This window comes from Mesoplodon bidens, assembly GCF_964165515.1.
Source record: "Mesoplodon bidens genome assembly, chromosome: 2".
Taxonomy (NCBI): domain Eukaryota; kingdom Metazoa; phylum Chordata; class Mammalia; order Artiodactyla; family Ziphiidae; genus Mesoplodon; species Mesoplodon bidens.
Genome location: NC_138177.1, coordinates 118,422,837 through 118,442,640, shown reverse-complemented (window position 1 = coordinate 118,442,640; position 19,804 = coordinate 118,422,837). Strand labels below are relative to the sequence as shown.

Genomic DNA, 19,804 nt, shown 5'->3' with positions numbered 1-19,804 from the left:
AGATCACTTACATGAATGGCATGTCGGTGCTCCCTGTTGGTAGAAAACCTAAGTTTTTACGGTTTTATGGACTTTTCAATAAGACTGCTGGAGCCTGTTCACAACGTGGCACCTGGCTTCCCCAAGAGAGAGTGAGACAGAAGCAGTGACTGTTATGTTCTAGCCTCAGAAATCACACTCCATTATTTCTATATGTTATTGGTTACACAGGTCAGCCCTCTTCAACATGGGATGAGGCATGAAGTACCAGGAAGAGAGAATCATTATGAGGGCCATTTTAGAAGGTGGTTATTGTGGGTTTATTTCCTTTTTTATTTCTTTTCTATTAGTGACATAGGAGATACAATCAGCCCGCTTTCTTTAACTGTAAGTCCTATTTGTAATTTTACGTGATTATTTTGAAAGGAAAATGTAAATGTAAAAAATAGTCCGTATTAAAATTGAACTTAGCCTATTTATGCCCCAGCTTATAATAGTTTGGGAACTTTGGACATTTCTTTCATGGTTGTTCAGAGGCTTTAAAAAATATTAAGGCTTTTAAAAATACTACTTCACATTCAGCAAAGTCATTGCTTGTCAAAGAGGATAAGACATAGTCCCTCTTGCATCTCATGGAGGGCAAGGGGGAAGTAATTTGGGATGTTAAATAATTTAGAAATAAAGGACGTTTCAAGTTTCAGCCAGCAAAGAAAAAGAACCCTTTTTCATGGTAAATTGCATGTTTTGCAGGGATTAAACTGTGTTTCTGACTGCTTCTGAAGTAACAGCTCTAGTAAAATGTTAATCTTTTTCTGAAACCTTTTAAAAAGTTTTTGGGAATTTTGTCAAAAAAATTCTTCCTCTAAGATACATGCTAAAATTAGAATTAAAGCCATCATCTTAGTGATTTGCTTTTTGCTTTAAAAAACTTAAGACTTTTTTTTTAAGATTTAATTTTATTTTTACGTTTTTGGCTGCGTTGGGTCTTGCTGCTGTGCGCGGGCTTTCTTTAGTTGTGGCGAGCGGGGCAACTCTTCGTTGTGGTGCGCAGACTTCTCGTTGCGGTGGCTTCTCTTGTTGTGGAGCACGGGCTCTAGGTGTGTGGGCTTCAGTAGTTGCAGCACGTGGGCTCAGTGGTTGTGGCTCATGGGCTCCAGAGTGCAGGCTCAGTAGTTGTGACGCACAGACTTAGTTGCTCCGCAGCATGTGGGATCTTCCTGGAACAGGGATCGAACCCGTGCCCCCTGCATTGGCAGGCGGATTCTTATCCGCTGCACCACCAGGGAAGCCCTTAAGACATTATTTAAATTATTGTTTCTGAGTTGTCATTGTCTCTTATGAAGAATTGATGATAATGTTAGCCAGTGTCAAATCTTCAATATGATGTATTTTCACAGCTGCAGGCTTGTTTTAAGAGACTTAAACGGTCACCTCAGCCAAACCAACAAATAAACAAGATAGACTAAAAAATCAAGACTTGATCTTGGAATCCCTCATTGTTGGATTAGTTCACTTCTTATTAGTATAAATTATTTTATGTAGAGAGTTTAATTGGAGCCCCAGTTTCCTCCTTAGAATTTTTCTCTGCTGGTAGGTGTACATAGATCCTATTTGTTTTGACAGTGGTACAAAACTTTAAATTATTTAATATCTAAAGAATTTCCACTCTAATTTTTTAAACTGTTAGCCTTTTTTTAACCTCAAATACACTTTGCCTTTAGCATAATATATCTTCCTTAAAACATGCGGGAAATATTACTTAAAGCAGACAGTATATAATGGCAGGTATTGTCATTTTGTTTACTTTTTTTTTTTTTGCCTCTGGACTAATAGACATATATATATATACTGTCCTAAATAATGCTGATGTGTAAACTTATTCTCCTTTGGATTTTTGGATAAGGCTGATAGGAGAGTACGTATAGTCTGATATTTAAAAGTACATATAAGCTCTGGAATGAATGCCTGGTTTTAAGTTCTACCATTTAGTAGTGGGCCTTGGGGCAAGTTCCTGCTAATCTAAATCTCTGTTTCTTTACCTATAAAAGGTGGATAGTAATAGTACCTACTTTATGAGTGGTTGTAAAGAAATGAGATAATCAAGTTAAAGCATTTAGCCCAGCATGGGTGCATATGAAGTGCCAGAACTACAGCATGGAGAAACACTTCTGGGATAGTAGAGCAAAAACTTCCAAAGATCTCCTCCACAGAAACAATGGAAACACTGGCAAAAATTGTCAAAAATCAAAATTTTCAGAACTCTGAAAATTAAACATTTGTAAAAATTCAAGGAGGATTTATTCAAGGAAAATAGCTGAACCTCCATGAGAACAGTAAACTTTGTAAAATTTTAACTTGTTCTATTTCTAGCCCTCTCTCCACAGGAGTCTTGAAAACCAACAGCTTCATAACTAACTATGGTAACTGAAAATCAGGGGCTCAGCAGCCACTGGAAGAAACTTAATGGCTTTGGAGCTTCCCAAAAGTCCCATCACTAGAGAATCGTCACTATTTGGCTTGTATGGCAGCTCCTTGCATAGCTCCATTCTTAGGACTTGTCTTTATTTGACCTGACTTAGAGCTTGCTCTGTGCAAAATTTCTATCCCTAGAGCCTTTGTTGAAAAATATCAGTGGTAATTGTTTAACACTGGAGCTGCCTCATTGCCCAATTTTTAAAAGAAAAAATTGGGCAATGAGATGTTTATAGGGAGCTTTGAAAAGCTCCAGTGTATTTCTGAGAATCTAGATGGCCATAAGCATGTGCAGGGCTATGCATGTGTCCAGGAAAGACCTTAGAAGTCCCTAACCTCTCACCTCTGGCCAACCTTGATGCTCTGCACAAAAGAAAAAGTTAAGGCGGACAAAAGAAAACAAACAATTAATTTGCATTTATCAAAAGTAGAAACTTTTGTGTTTTAAAGGACACCAAGAAAGTGAAAAGACAGTAGAATGGGAGAAAATATTTGAAAATCATGTATCTGACAAAGGTCTTATATCCAGAATATATAAAGAACTGTTACAACCCAACAATAAATAGACAAATACCCCAATTTAAAAATGGGCCAAGTATTTGAACAGACATTTTTCCAAAGAAGATATACAAGGGCCAATAAGGAGATAAAAGATGTTCCACATCATTAGTCATTAGAGAAATTTAAACCACTTCACGCCCACTAGAGTGGCTATAATAAAAAAAGATGGACAATAACAATTGTTGGCAGAGGTGTGAAAAGATTTAAATCATCATACATTGCTAGTGGGAATGGAAAATGGTGCAGCCACTTTGCAAAACAGTTTCCTCAAAAAGTTAAACATAGAGTTACCATCTGACACTTCCATTTTTAGGTATATACTCAAGGGAATTGAAAACATAAAAGACTTGTACATAAATGTTCAAAGCAGTCTTTCTTATTCATGTTTATCAAAAGTGGGAACAACCCACAAGTCTATCAGTTGAGGAAAGGATAAACAAAATGTGGTATATCCCTACAATTCAGCCATAAAAAAGAATGAAGTACTGATATATGCTGCGTTATAGATGAACCTTGGAAACATTATGCTATGTGAAAAAAGCCAAACACAGAATGCTGCATATTACTTGATTCAATTTATGTGAAGTTTCCAGAGTGGGAAATTCCATAGACACTGAAAGATTATTGGTTTCCAGGGCCTAGAGAGAAAGGGGCATGGGGAGCGACTGCTGATGGACAGAGGGTTTCTTGTTGGCATAGTAAAAATATTCTGAAATTAGAACGTGGTGCTGATTGTACAACCCAGTGAATATACTAAAAAGCCACTGAATTGTACACTTAAATAGGTGAATTTTATGGTATGTGAATTATCTCTCAGTAAAGCTGTTATTAAAAACAAACAAAAAACCTCTACAGCGTCCCATTTAAATGGATCACCTGGTATTGAAAAATAAAATCACTCCAGAGTTTTCCTGCTTAGCTGGCAACTCTGTAGTGTTTGCAGTGTTTTTTCTTTTTTGTCATCATTTTCTTTTTTTTCGCATCTTTATTGGAGTATAATTGCTTTACAATGTTGTGTTAGTTTCTGCTGTACAACAAATTTGTTGTTTTTTAATGAACTATCAGAAGGCTGGAATTTCATTTGTAGAGTTTTTATGCTAGCCATATGTACATGACTATTCTTCAGTTATACAAAGGTTAGTCGAAGCTACATATAAAAAAAAATTCCCTAGAATTAGCCAAATTGAGATTATTACAGTGTTTTTATAGAAAACTTTACTTCATTTACAATCATGAGTTATAATACTTTTAAGCATTCTTTGGATGATAAAATTCTCTTTTTTTTCAAGGCTTCATCATCGGTTTTTCTTGTTAGTGAACTGTAGTTGGATTCAGAATTAACTAAGCTTGTTATAAAGTTTTACTCTTTTTTAACAACTGAATTTTGAAATAAAATGAATTCAGATCTTTACTAGCTGTAAAATCTTACTGAATTATTTTCACATTTTAATAAAATTGAGTATATTTTAATATTAGCAAGATCCTATTTTCTATTTTTTATAATTTTTCTTCTCGTATCAGTGTAGTCTGTTTTAACCCACTGTATTCTTAGCTTGCAGAACACAAAGAAGTACAGCATATCTACAGTCTGGAATCTCTTTGCCACTGCCCTTTTTACGAAGAGGCCATGCATTTAGTTGAAGAAGGAAAAATTTACTCAAGAGTGCTTAGGTATCTTGCTTATGCTTATAAAAAATATTAAGATGCTATTGCTATGTTTGTCTGATATTTGTTAAGAATAATTATTAGAATAGGGGAAAATATGTTTTTAGGCTCAAAAAGAATTATTTTTACATGTTTTGTCAGTACTGAAAAGACATGTGTTTTTTTTATTAAGGTCCCGAGGTTAAGCCTTGTTCGAGTCCAAATCTGTAGTAGGCTTGATCTTAAATGCACTTTAACAGTTGTCTCCCCTGTTTATTACTTAGAACTGAAATGTTGGAGTGCCTAGGAGACAGTGATTTTCTTGCCAAACTTCACTGTATTCGACAGGCTTTTCAGGTATTTTTTTTAACAGTAAGTGACTTCACCCAGCCACTCATCCCCACCCTCATGCCATAGAGTCCAGCTGCATATAAACAGGACAGCCCTTTGCTCTTATTATCCTTATTCCTATTGGCAAATAAAAAGTCTGCTAAGTTTATTTTCCCTGCCTGCTGTTTCCCTTCATTTGTCTCCATTTGTCATCCTCTGCTATAACTTCCTGGTCTACCACATTTTGTCAGAATAGAATATTTTGATGCTAAAGATGTGTGTGTATAAATTGCTGCTTAAAATATAGATCCTTTTTCTTACTATCAATTAGTATGTGTTCTAGAATGTTTTTATTTGAATCAGATGTGAAATCATCGATTTCCTAAAATGAAATAAGGTCATTTAACAACAAAATTATCTTTATTTTTCTATGTTTTGGAGTTGTATAATATTTATTTTGGATTTTCCAATATGAAATTGAACAGAATTTAAATTCATATTTATCTCCCTTTAATCTTTTCTATTATATGTTCAAGAGCTATTTTTTTAAGTATTTTTTAAAAATTTTTATTTGTTTTATTTATTTATTTATTTATTTTTGGCTGCGTTGGGTCTTCGTTGCTGTGCGCGGGCTTTCTCTAGTTGCGGCGAGTAGGGGCTACTCTTCTTTGCGGTGCGCAGGCTTCCCACTGCAGTGGCTTCTCTTGTTGTGAAGTATGGGCTCTAGGTGCATGGGCTTCTGTAGTTGTGGCTCGCGGGCTCTAGAGCGCAGGCTTAGTAAGCTGTGGCGCTTGGGCCTAGTTGCTCTGCGGCATGTGGGAACTTCCCGGACCAGGGCTTAAACCCGTGTCCCCTGCATTGGCAGGCAGATTCTTAACCACTGCGCCACCACGGAAGCCCTCAAGAGCTATTTATATTTTAGTAACTTAGGACCTTTTCTGTGGTCTGCCTGCTGAAATAGAGTCACATACCATGTATTGACTGTATTTGAGTTATTTATGCATAGATACTCTATAAAGTCAAATGTCCATTCAAATTAATTATAGGTCTCTTTTTTCTTTGTTTGGGGATGGATATTTTTCAGGTAATTCTTTCAGAAACAGCCAACAGGATATTCCTTGCTGAAAGTGGGAGGAAAATTTTATCAGCGTTAATTGTAAAAGCACGAAAGGTAAACTTGTTTTGTTGGCAGGTTTTTTATTGTTGTTATTTCAGTTGAGCTGAAGATTAAGATGCATTAAACTTTTAATAGAAGAAAATGTTTTTGTAGATAGTTACAAAGGTTCACATATTGAAAATAAATAACCCCAGGGACTTCCCTGGCAGTCCAGTGGTGAAGAATCCACACTACCACTGCAGGGGCCATGGGTTTGATCCCTGGTTGGGGAACTAAGATCCCTCATGCCACGTGGCATGGCCAAAAAATAAATAAATAAGTAACCCAAAGAGCATTGATTTCTACTTGGGTTCATTTATTTTCTTTGTATAAGGTTCACACTGTTTTGATCAAGTTGATAAATTATTCTCAATTAGCCATAAAACTTGTGACTATCATGGTAAGAATTATCATTAGATCTGCTACTACAGCCACCACTATTTTTATTTATAATACCTCTTCTCTTACGTCCCTCAATCCTGTTCAGTAAGAAGGTTCCAGGAAGTAGTATAGATCTCAGAAATCTGGAAATACAAATTGAGCTGCCTCTTACTCATCTTCATGGGACTGACAGAGGCAGAAGCAATGGCAAGAACTTTATGAAGACTATGAGGAACCACTTTCCTTTATGGAGGTTGTGTCCAGATGATGAGGGAAAAAACAAAAACCAGACTTCCTCTGAGCCCTTTGAACACCTGGTTTTCAGACCCCGTCCCTTTGAACCTCAGTTTCCTCATTTGTAGAATAGAATTTTATTTATGGTACCCTATTTCAGAGAGTTCTTACAATGATTAAATAAATGATAAATGGGAAAGCAAATTTTTAAAAAATACAACATAAATTTAGGGTGATATTAACTACTTGCAATTCCAATGTAAATCTTTTTTTTTAACAAGAAACAGAATGTTTAATGATTTTATGAAAAAGTTCCATAGCATTATAGTCAAAGAAGTTAAAATTAAAACAACACAATAGCTTGTTCTGCCTATCAAGTTGCTACCACTAAAAAGACAATAAACCCAGTGTAAATCTTATGTTGCTTTTCTTGGCCTTCCCAAGGCAGATAAACCCACTGATTTGAACTAGAGTTCCTCCAAAAGGAATAGAACTGCATCGAAAGCATCGCATAGTATCTGCTGTAACCGAGTTTTCATCTTAAGGACTGACCTAAATAAGCACACATATTTGAGTAGTAAGCAGTTTGCTTATAACATTTTACTTACATTCTTACTCTTGGCTTCTGCAAAATGTTGGACTAACAAAATATTAAATCAAGTGAATATGGCATCCCTTGAAAGTGCGTTTTAATTCAGTTACCTAATAGAATGAAGATCTAACAAACTTATTTGAAGAGTAACTTATTTACTTTGTAGGCTTGAGCCTTGTTATAAAGTCGGGCTTAGGATTAAAGTGTGTTTTCTTCTACAGAATCCGAAGAAGTTTGAAGAAGTTTTTGATGAAATGATCTATTTTTTAGAGCAGACTGATCACTGGGATAGTACTGAAATGGAACTTGCTGCTAGAGGAGTAAGTTCAAATTTTTTATAATAGTTGTCCCCCTTAGTTATTTACTCATAATGTTTACATAATTTGAGGCCACTGTTTCCTCGTCCTTGTTAAATGACAGTAAAACCAATTGTGTGACGGTGGCTACGACAGAGTCAGAAACAAGAACAACCACAGTCTTTATACATCGAGGCAGCAGGTGAAAATACTATTTTTTAGGAAGCCCTTCATTCCTTCTCTCCCTCTCTTCCATCCAGAAGTCAATGAGCAGGCCCCAGCAGGGTGGTAATGGTAGCCTGTGCAAGGATGGTTTCAGGTAGGACAGTGGCAGCTCAGTGGGGCCAGGGAATTGGCTGCATACACAGGATCAAACAAACAAATATATTAAGAATGATCAGAGCCAGATAGCTCACTGTCAGAGAAGGGAGGTATAAAAAAGCTAGGATTGGAATTGGAGCTGTCAGTGTGAATTCATAGTTTACAATATAGATAGATAGATAGATATAGATAGATAGGGAAATAAATAGAAAGGTTTGCATATACATAAACACACATAAACTTCCTAGCTCTATTCACTGAGAGGGTCTGGGAGCAGAAACACCTCAAAAGAAATTATTTGTAGCACACAGATTTTAACTTCTAAGTACCACTCTCCGCTAAGAGGAACTAGGACTTCTTGGAAAAATGGCTGATTTCTGCACTGGGTTAGAGAAAGCACATGATGAGCCTGGAATATTTTGTTGTTATGGAAGCTAAAAGAATGAGTTTGCAAGGGGCTAAAAGGCTTTCTAGGCAGAGAAAAGAGTAGGTGCAGAAACACGGAGGCACAATCTTTCCTTCTCTGGTGTTCCCTCACTCAGTGAAGGAATTCCATCCATTCACTTGCGCAGGCCCAAAACCTGGGACTCATCCTTTACACGTCACTGGTCCTCGCCTACTTTATCATATTCATCTCTAAGTTTTGTCAGTTTAACACCTATATATCTTTCAGTTTCTGCAACTTTTCTCTGTTGCTGCTGGCCCTGTGGTAGTCTGAGTAACTGTTGTTTTTCCCTGGACTACCCCAGGGTTTTGCATTCCCGAATTTCTTGCCTGCTCCTCCCCTCCTTGCATTCACTCTTCCTCCTCTCTGTTCTGCTCTCCACATTTCTGCCAAAACGGTCTTGAACAATACAAATATGAATATTACTCAGCCATAAAAAAAAATGAAATCTTCTCATTTGTGACAACATGGATGGACCTAGAGGGTATTATGCTAAGTGAAATAAGTCAGGCAGAGAAAGACAAATACTGTATGATTTCACTCACATGTGGAATCTAAAAAACAAAACAAATGAACAAACTTAACTAAACAGAAATAGAGTCATAGATACAGACAGGTAATTGCCAGATGGGAGGGGGATGGAGGGAGGTGAAGAAATAGGTGAGGGAGATTTAAGAGGTACAAACTTTCAGGTATAAAATAAGTGAGTCACAGGTATGAAATGTACTGTGTGGGGAATATAGTCGGTAACTATGTAATACCTAGACTAATCATGTTGATGATTTTGAAATGCATGGAAACATTGAATCACTGTGTTGTATACCAGGAACTAACATAGTGTAGGTCAATTATACTTCAAAAACAAACAAACAAACATAATCATAGAAAAGGAGATCAGATTTGTGGCTACCATAGGCAGGGGGTCAGGGGAAGGGGAATTGGATGAAGGTGGTCAAAAAGTACAAACTTCCACTTATAAGATAAATAAGTACTACGGATGTAATGTACAACACATTAAAGATAATGAACACTGCTGTATAAATATGAAAGTCATTAAGAGAGTAAATCCTGAGTTCTCATCACAAGGAAAACAATTTTTTTTTTCTAATTCTTTCGTGTTGTATCTCTGTGAGATGATGGTGTTCACTAAACTTACTGTGGTCATCATTTCATGATGTATGTGAGTCAAATGATTATACTGTACACCTTAAACTCTTACAGTGCTATATGTCAATTATGTCTCACTGAAACTGGAAAAAAAGTGAAATAGATTCATGAGGTACCAAAGATTAAAAAGGAACATCTGATCATCCATCTCCCCTCCACCACTACCCCCCAAAATACTGTGAGGATAAAATCCAAAGTCATTAACATGGGCCATAAACTGTGCAGGAGCTGGCCCCTCCTCCTGTCTTTAGGCACTCGCCTCCGTGCTGTAGAGAGCTGCGACACACTTTCAGTGATACTCTTTGGCTCAACATCACTGTGTTCTTTGTTACCTTCAAGTCTTTGACAAGGTATTTCATGTACTTGGCTTGCCTCACTCCTTGAAAAAAGCCCTCACTGACATCCAGTCTAGATTAGAAGCTCCATCATAAGCTTTCATAGTACCGTGTACTTTTTCCTTTACTGTGCTTATCACAGTTTTAATTGTGTATTTGTAGAATTATTTATTGCTGTCTTTTCCCCACTAACCTCTAAGCATATAGTTTGCTTACTGTAGAAGTCTCAGCACCTGGTACAGCATGTAGTACAATACAATTTGCATGAATGAATGAAAGAGTGAGAGGTTCATGATGTGGTGGGGAAGACAGGCAGATATACCAGTAACTAAATGACAACAGAATGAGCATTGTGGATACCATAATATTCGGTGGGCCAAAAAGTTCATTCGGATTTTTCCTTAACATCTTATGGAAAAACCCAAACAAACTTTCTGGCCAACCCAATAAAAGCATGAACAAAGGACTCCTAGAATAGAGTGGAGGAAGAGATTAATTTCACCTGATAGGATCTAGGAGGGAACAGCTATCATGTGAATTATAATTTCTGGTGGTGAGTTGTTCTCATAGTTGTCTCTCTTCTTCCTCTGTTTTTGTCAGAGATATAATCTGATTCAACTAAAAATGTACTGCTGTTGTAATGTATCAATATGAAGCCCTGGCTCAGACTTCATTTCAGCTCTATGTAGTAATAATTTCTGTTTTAACTTATAATCTAATGCAGGTGAAAAATCTAAATTTTTATGATGTTGTTTTGGATTTTATATTAATGGATTCCTTTGAAGATTTAGAAAACCCACCCACATCCATACAGAATGTAGTAAATAATCGCTGGCTAAACTCCTCCTTCAAAGAAACCGTAAGTGGTGGTTTACCTTTCTCAATCATTTAAATTTGATGAAAATTAGTCAGAATTGGGAAGATGGGGACTTCCCTGGTGGTTCAGCAGTTAAGACAACGCACTCCCAATGCAGGGGGCCCAGGTTCAATCCCTGGTCAGGGAACTAGATCCTGCATGCTGCAACTAAGAGTTCTCATGCCGCAACTAAAAGATCCCGCGTGCTGCAACTAAGAGTTCTCATGCCGCAACTAAAAGATCCCGCATGCTACAACTAAGACCCAGTGCAGCCAAATAAATAAATATTTTTTAAAAAATAGGAAGATGAATAAGATTTATATATATGTGTCTGCCTGTAGAACGACTGTTATGGAAACTGAGCTCATCCTTTGATATTGGGATCAGATGTGCATGATATGTAACATCTGAAGATGAAATTTTCCTTTTGGCTCTTCTGTCAGTCCCTGCCTTGACCTGGAGGACCCAGTATTTCTTCAGATCTCAAAAAACACTTGGGTTTCAAACTAGCTCAGACCTAACAAAAAATTATCTGTAACTGAAATGGCTTTATGACTAAACAAATATAGCAATTTCAGTGAAAAGACGACATATGTATTTTTGGAGGAAAAAGATATATATATTATAATACTTTTCCTTCAAAGTATGTTTTAACCATAAAAGATACATGTCTCCATTTCTGTAACTGATTTGGGACAGTGACGTTGATCGAAGTGGGGTCATGCCAGAGTAGGGTCAGATTCCTTCAGGATCCACTTGGGTATTTTTGTCCCTGTCATTATGGTTTTGTTTCTTAGTTCTTTATTTGAATAAGACTGTTGGCTCAACTCACAGCTATTTCCAGCACTACTATTCTTGAAGAAAAAAATATTACTTGAACTATAATTACCAAGTTCCTTGTCACCAGAGTCCACCCTTTTTCTTTTAGTGGCTTTGTATTTAATTTTAAAATTTATAAACATCTTTTCACTGATATTTACAAACAATAGAAGGAACATGGACTATTTCTTTTTAGTTAATGTTTTAAATATTTTAGATCTTTAACCTTTGAATTTCTAATAAAAGTCACTCTTTTCTAAATGGAAAGTTTATATAGTTATAAATTTAAATCTTGCTTTTTCTCCTCTGTATATGTTTAGGCTGTGGCTTCAAGTTGTTGGTCAGTGTTGAAACAGAAAAGGCAACAGATGAAGGTAAAATTCATTATGTCTTGGGGTTCTTTGTAAAGTAATTTGAAGCTCCTGTCAAAGAAACTTGTGAGTCAGTTCTCAGCGGGGGATGGCAGCTCATAAGCACTGTCCCTCAAGCTAGATGAGTGATCTCTTGGCACTGGGTTGCCTTCTCTGTTTTTGAAGTTGCAAACAGCGCTAATAGACTTTTTTTTTTGTTTTTTCACTTAATGATATTTTAAGATTAAAAAAATTGTTTAGCATAGTGGATTCCACTTCATGTAATCCAGTTGAGAAATGATGATTGATTAGCTGCTTTATTCAACTGAGAGCGCCTACCATAAAACATCTTAAAGTCGTATCCTGCTCGCACGCTCCACACCCTCCAGGCTATCTCACCCACCACACACTGCTGTCACATACACTCCTGTGGTAAAGGAGGATGGACTCTGGGGTGAGGCTGCCTGAGTTCAGATGCCACCTACTAGCTATGACCTCAGGCAAGTCTTGACCTCTCTATGCCTTAGTTTTCCCATCTCTAAAGAAGACCATAGTTTCTACCTCATGGGTTTTTTTGAGGATTAAATGTAGTGTCTTAGAACAGTGCTTGACACAGCGCATTATGCACCTGTAGGTTATTATTATTTTATTATCATTTGCCCACTGACCTACAATATTTTGTCATGTCCATATTTCTAAGTCTGAGCCTTATACCTTTGAGATCGTATTGCCAAGTGCAGGGTTTCTGGAACATAGTTCTCACAGCATCTGCAGAAGGTGCTTGTTAAAAATAATTCTGGAAACCATATATTTGTGTAATTCTTGTTTCAAAGATGTTGTACAGGGTTGTATTGTACAACATGGGGAATATAGCCAGTATTTTGTAATAACTGTAAATGGAATGTAACCTTTAAAAATTGTATAAAAAATGACTCTAAAGATCCTGTGTTTTAAGCAAGCTCCCCAAATGATTAGAAACTCTAACATCTGAGAAGCACTGGTTTAGGGCTGGGGAACAGACTTGTAGACTTAGGTTTGATTTTCGCACTAGCTGTTATGATCATAGGCAAGTTACTTTCAGCTGACCTTCAGTTTTCCTGTTTGCAAAATGAAGTTAATACCTACCTCATAGAGCCGCTGTAAAGATGAAATGAGATAAAACATAAAATTAAGAGTAGGGCTTCCCTGGTGGCGCAGTGGTTGAGAGTCCGCCTGCCAATGCAGGGGACACGGGTTCGTGCCCCGGTCCGGGAGGATCCCACATGCCGCGGAGCTGCTGGGCCCATGGGCCATGGCCTCCGGGCCTGCGCGTCCGGAGCCTGTGCTCCGCAACGGGAGAGGCCACAGCAGTGAGAGGCCCGCGTATCGCAAAAAAAAAAAAAAAAATTAAGAGTAAATATAAAAAAGAGTGTAATAAGTAGTAGTTTCCATAATAATAATGATAGTAATATTATTATCAATATACCTAACCGTATTTCTTTCTTAGTATAAATCTCATGCCTTGGACTAATATTTTTCCTGTATCCGCAGATAGCTATATATCTTACGTCTTGGGGAACTATTTCCTATCCTGGAATGTCATACTCTATCCTGTCTACTTAAATAAATCTTACCTACTGTTTCAGTTCACGTTATTCCTTGGTGAAGCATGACTCTTCTACTTCAGCCTATGCTAACTTCTTACCTGTCTGAATTCCTATTATAGTTAATATGTATAGTTAATATAAGTATGGGATTTAGAATTTTAATATATGCAGAACATCCCTTAGACTACAGTCCGTGTATCCATGATAACTTTTTGGCCTTTACTAACTAGCTGTATGTGAGTTAGGATAGGTTTTTTTGTGTGTGTGTGTGTTCCTGGTACGCGGGACTCTCACTGTTGTGGCCTCTCCCGTTGCGGAGCACAGGCTCCGGACGCGCAGGCCCAGTGACCATGGCTCACAGGCCCAGCCGCTCCGCGGCATGTGGGATCCTCTCGGACCGGGGCACGAACCCGCATCCCCTGCATCGGCAGGCGGACTCTCAACCACTGCGTCACGAGGGAAGCCCAGGATAGGTTTTTTAACCCCTCTGAAGTCTCACTTTTTACATATTAAAATGATATTAACATGACCTAATTTTTCAGGAACGTTTTATTAAATTAAATAGAACCTAGCATATTATCTGGTATATAGTGGGTACTCATTAAATGGTAACTGCTGTTATAATATATTTTTAATTTGAGGTTTAAAAGATGTCTTGGAGCCTGTAAAATAGAAGATAACTCCTCCAAGAGACAGGATCTTAAGGCATACTTATCCCCAGTAGATGCTATGACAAAATCTCACAGGATGTTATTTAACAAAGGAAATTTAGAAAGTTATTAATAAACTTAGAGAGTTTCCTAAATCACAACTGTATGTATTACTATTTCACAAGAAGGTGCATTGCATAATTAAATGCTTCAATAATATCTGGTTCCTTAACTAAAAGTTAGGATTCTAGTAAGCATATTTTTGTGCTTAATCAATTAAAAATTCATTTTAGTCTTTTTTCAGATAATCTAATTAAGTGATTGAGTAGAATTTCTTAAATTCTACTGAACTAGCTAAAACCATGGTAGTCTCATTCATCCTAAAAATTATACTGCTATGGAACATTGTAACATTCTTGTTATTGCTTGGTTACAGCACTGTGATTGCTTTTTTATGAGGTAAAAATGCCTTTAAGAAATAATGTTTTCAGCAAATTGAGACTGTTGGCTAGGATATGAAATCTACTTAAAGCATTCTGTGACTCTAACAGTTACTTGTTAAGTGTATTAACTGTCTTATTAGGCTAGCTTATCATTTACCCTTCGTCTGTCCTCAAAAAGAGCTGGTCATATGATGGATAGCAAGCAAATGCAAGAAGGTTAAAATAACTTGATTCTCCTTTACTTCGTAACAGATCCCAGATGGATTTTTTGCCCATTTTTATGCCATTTGTGAGCACATCAGCCCTGTCCTAGCCTGGGGTTTTTTGGGTCCTAGAAATTCTCTCTATGATTTATGTTGCTTCTTTAAGGTATGTTCAGTCATTGAATCATTTCTTTTCTCTAAACTGAAAAACGGATAAAGTTTTATTCCGTTTGGTTTTGGTTTTGTAGAAGAATGTTATTTAAATGTAAGATTATAAAAGTCACCCATGTCAGTTAAACAGTATTACATAGATTTGATGTTTTATCCTGGAGAAGATTCAACAAGTCCATTCACCTTATCAGTTCCTTCTGTAATGTGTACATGTTCTCATATGTGTTACAATGTTAAACAAATTGCTATAGACAGTTCTGCATGCCTGGACACTTCTGAAATCTGTAAAACAAATGATATCTGTCTTTATTGCACATGTGGCAATTTAGAAATAAGTTCTAGTTAAAGATAATGTGAATGATAAAATCCCAGCTATGAGACGTAAGGTGGGAGTTTAAAATTGTATTCCAAAGTCAGCAGTTTAAATTTACCAAAACACAAGTTGCAGAAATTTCTACCTGGCACAGTGCCAAGAAAAGTCTCACTATTTAATAGTCCTGAATTTAGGTTGAGTTTCAAGGAGCAAATAAGAGTAAACATAATCAACTATGAATTTTAAAGTTTTTGATGTTTGAAACTTTGGATGTTTCTCTATACCCTTCACTTAAAAAATTAAATTATTTTGTTTATGTGCCATTAATGTAGCATTTATGTAAATGGTTTAGGACATTTTTTATTTTACTGTCATTGAAAACTCAATTTTTGATTAATTTACTTGACCTCTCAAGTGTAAGGTATGTGTTTAGAGGGAAAAGTTTGGACTGGGAATTAAGTATGCCATTAATGAGCACTCATTAATTGTGGGCAAATCATGCTTTGTCCTCCTTCTCTTCATAAAATGAGGGGACCATACAGGTTGATTGCCAGTGACCCTTCCAGATATAAAATCCAATGAAATCTATGAACTGTGCCTTCTTAGGACTTCTTAACAGTTGATTTCTGTAGGATAGAAATTAAATATTCCTGTTTTTTTGTTCTTTGGAATTACTTTGTTTTCCACCATGGCATAACAACCTGAGACTTACTTAGTAGTATACAAGTTGCTTAAAATGGGTTTCACCGTAAGTATTAAGTTACTGAAGTGATATATCCTTCACGATCTTCCACTGATTTGAGACCTGAAATTATTTTTATTTTTCACGTCTTAAGTCATTTTTGGTACAGAAAAATAAACATTTGAAACTTACAAGTTATAATTATTGGAAATAGTTTACTTTTCTGTCTTAAAGTAGTACCAGTGCTCATAGGTAACAATGAAAACTTCAATTATTGGGAAAGGACTAATAGTAGCTCCTTAGGTTTATACAGTGCTTTAGTATTTACCAGCATTTCCCAGAGATTTTTTTTTTAACATCTTTATTGGAGTATAATTGCTTTACAATGGTATGTTAGTTTCTGCTGTATAACAAAGTGCATCAGCTATACATAAACATATGTCCCCATATCTCCTCCCTCTTGCATCTCCCTCCCACCCTCCCGAGATTTTTTTTTTAAATCATTACATCAGCTCTGAGTAGTAAAAATGACAAGTAGTAATTATCCCTTATTTTACAGAAAAAGAAAATGAGACTCCCCAAAAAGGTTTAATCACTTGTTCAAGGTTCCTTTTCTATTGAGATTTGAAATTAGTAGTGGAACTGACCCCTAATTCAATGTTTGTTACAATATTAGTAACTATTTAGTTTTAATATAATTTTGGTCTAATAAGTGCCCATTTGTTTTGTGTTCATTTTCCAGAATCAAGTTCTTTTCTTTCTCAAAGACATTTTTGATTTTGAGAAGGTGCGCTATTCCAGTATAGAGACTTTGGCTGAAGACCTCATGCAGTTGCTTATTCGCCGCACTGAACTTTTAATGGCCTATCTTGGAGCCGATGCACTGAGGCATACAAGTAGCTGTATAAGTAGTCACAGTCATGTTATGCCCAGTGGCCTATTAGAAGCCAAAGTACAATAAGTACCATAAAAATCAGACAATTTCAGTGTGCTATGAAATATTTTAAGGTAACTATTGATTTTGTAACATATATTACACAGAATTGGTGGATATGGACTCAGGGAGGAAAAAAAAACCTAGTAAAGAATGAGTGATTGTACTGTACTTACACAGAAGTTCTGTCATTGAATCCCCATGTAGTGTATCCAAAGTGCTTTTTTTTAATCTTTAGGTAACAATCTTTGTGAAATGTATATTTTACAGAAATACTGCTTGAATTGAAACCAGTACTTGGGAGTTAATTGATTTATTGTCTTGAAGCTGTCTGAAATGTCCAGTTTCATTCTCAAAAGCTTTGTTTTTATGCTTTGCACCTGGAATATATATACTTTAGCCAAGACTTTTATGGCCCACACATGCAAGAATATATTACTCCTAGTGTCAACAAAGTTAACTTTGCCTGAAAATGTACTTTTAATTGTAAAGTTATTTGTTGTTTAATCAAGTTTAGGCGGTAGTGGTGTTTAATACATACTGCTTATGTTATTGCTTGTGCATTTGCTTAAGTATTTGAATCAAAGAAATTGTAATAGCCAAGTATCATTACAGAACATTTAAATGAATTGCCGCTGAGAAGTTTACAAGTTACAAGTTTATATTAGATTTACTGAAGTTTCCAAAATACATTACAGTTGGTCCTATGTTACAATAGAGAGACTGAAGAAGTTTCTTTTATCTTGGTATAGATTAGAACATTTCCCTTTAATGAATAGTGATTTAAAATGTAACATTTATTAACTATGACAGGCAATTGAAATTTTTCCATGTAGTTTTGAGACTATCTCCCAACATCCTAGGGCATTAATCTTGATACAGTAATATCATTTCTTCTTTCTCCTTATGCAAAACTGGCTTTTAGTTGTTTCTACAGAGAACTTAGCACACAGAATTTGTCATATTATAACCATATTTTTAAGTTATTCATTGATACTTTGAATCTTAGGGAGGTCTTGAAGGTTTTTCCCCCGAATATAGAACAAAATATTTTTTAATGGTATGGAAGTATGTTTCCTGTCCTTTATGATAGATATATGAACAAGTGGGTTGTTCACATGAATAAGGTTCTTCAGAGTATATTAGATACTTTCAGAGTTGTATTAATTTTGTGTGTAAATCATATGCCATTTATTTAGAGTGGCTGTCTGAGTAAAACAATGGATTGGATTTGTTGACTTTGCTCCTAAAGTGGGCTTTATTCATTTTAGGAGTGAGTTATCCAGAAGGATCTAAAATATATTTTTTTTAAATGTATTTTTAAAGTGCCTAGTTTCTGATCAATGAATAGAAAATGAAAAGTGGGGAAAGAAGCATAATCTTTTAATGTTTTAAGTTTATATATGTGCCACATTTATGTAATATTAGTTAAAAAATAGGACATTCAGAACCTTTATGCTGTTTGCATGTACTGTGTTCCATAATGTGTAGGTTACAACATTAAACAATATGAAATATCGCTCTAATATTTTTTGAGTATATAGTTCCTTGACTTTTCTTACACATATTACATATATTCTTAATTTAACACTTGGCTTTTCATAATTCTTATTGTTGATGGAGGAGTATCTTTAGAGGTATCAAAGCTAAAAATTCCATTATGTAATATTTTACTTTTTAATTTGTATCCTGTATTTTGGTTTCTTGTTGAGGTACCACTGGCCTTGAATGATTCACACACACACACACGTGTGCATACACCTATTCCCATCATTGTATAAGCAAGATAGTTATTGCTTATGTTAATTTTCCTGTTTGGGGGGCTGAATGTTTTAAGCTGTGGTTTTATAAACAAAGCTATAAGTAAACTTAATTATTTTTTTATTTGAGGAGGATATTGTTTAAAATCTGTTTTGAAGAATTGCACTATTTAATAATGCTGCTAGTACATGAAACAACTCTGGGAAATTTATTTCATCAGATAAGATGAATGGCTTTCCAGAAGGTGTTTTTTCTTTTACACTTCACCTTAAAAAAAAAAAAAAAGAAATTGCCCATATTTAAGAGGTTGTTTTGTCAAATTCAGTGCTTGAGGTTGATTAGTTTCTGGTCAGTTCAGAAGCTACTACCTTAGTAAGAGGGTTTCTATGTGGCCTTTGACTCAAGAGACAAGAATGACCAAATAGACTTTCAAGGTAATAGGTATAGAAAAAACCCTCTCTATTATAAGGGAAGAAACTTGACCTTTCTAAAGAAACAGCTCTTAAAAATGTTTCTGACCACTGAAGAGTACTTGAGGCGTATGTTCCAATTTCAGTTTGCCTTGAAATTGGGTTAAATAGATAAAAGCAGTTTTAAAAAATAAAAAGTAAATTAGTCCAGAGCCTTTTAGGATAAAACCCTATTTAACACTTCTTCATGGTAGTATTATCAGAATATTGCCTTTGCCACCGTGAGTTCTACCATCTGCTTCCCTATGTGAATTATAAGAGGACCTTGAATTAATCATAAGAAAATGGATTTTTTTTCCTCCTGTTTTCTGGAAGAAAAATGATAAGTGTTCAGGTAATTTATATTTGATGATTTTTTTTTTCTATTTTGGTTTCTCTACGTCTTTGTTCAACTAAAAGGCTAGTTATTTATTCTTGGAGGATTGTGATATGTTTATTAAATGTCAAAATGAGATTCTTTTTAAAAAGAAGGCAAATTTTTCATAGTGTTATAGTCAGCTCCAAAGAACTTTTTCCTTCTCATAAAGAATTTTTTATTTGTATATATTTATTGTGATTCTATTAATTTGTTGAATTAACTGACTTTATAAAAAATATTTACAAACTTTTTCTTGCCTTAAGATGTAATATTTTCCACTTAAATGATTATCTAG

At 35.6% G+C, this 19,804-nt stretch overlaps 1 protein-coding gene across 8 annotated transcripts in view; it reads left to right on the top strand.

Moving 5' to 3' along the window:
* The window catches only part of MIGA1 (mitoguardin 1), an 89,031-nt gene extending 70,583 nt beyond the window's left edge, over positions 1-18,448 (top strand). For 4 of the 8 annotated variants that reach the window (XM_081223855.1, XM_081223852.1, XM_081223853.1 and 1 more), the window contains exons 9-16: positions 4,565-4,683; positions 4,941-5,028; positions 6,071-6,157; positions 7,571-7,669; positions 10,638-10,772; positions 11,909-11,962; positions 14,870-14,986; positions 16,729-18,448. In XM_081223855.1, the coding sequence (XP_081079981.1) occupies positions 4,565-4,683; positions 4,941-5,028; positions 6,071-6,157; positions 7,571-7,669; positions 10,638-10,772; positions 11,909-11,962; positions 14,870-14,986; positions 16,729-16,947 (918 nt within the window). In that variant the 3' untranslated portion in view covers positions 16,948-18,448. The remainder of the gene's footprint in view (positions 1-4,564; positions 4,684-4,940; positions 5,029-6,070; positions 6,158-7,570; positions 7,670-10,637; positions 10,773-11,908; positions 11,963-14,869; positions 14,987-16,728) is intronic. The other 4 variants (XM_081223854.1, XM_081223859.1, XM_081223858.1 and 1 more) reach the window with 2 other exon arrangements.
* The last annotated feature ends 1,356 nt before the right edge of the window (positions 18,449-19,804 follow it).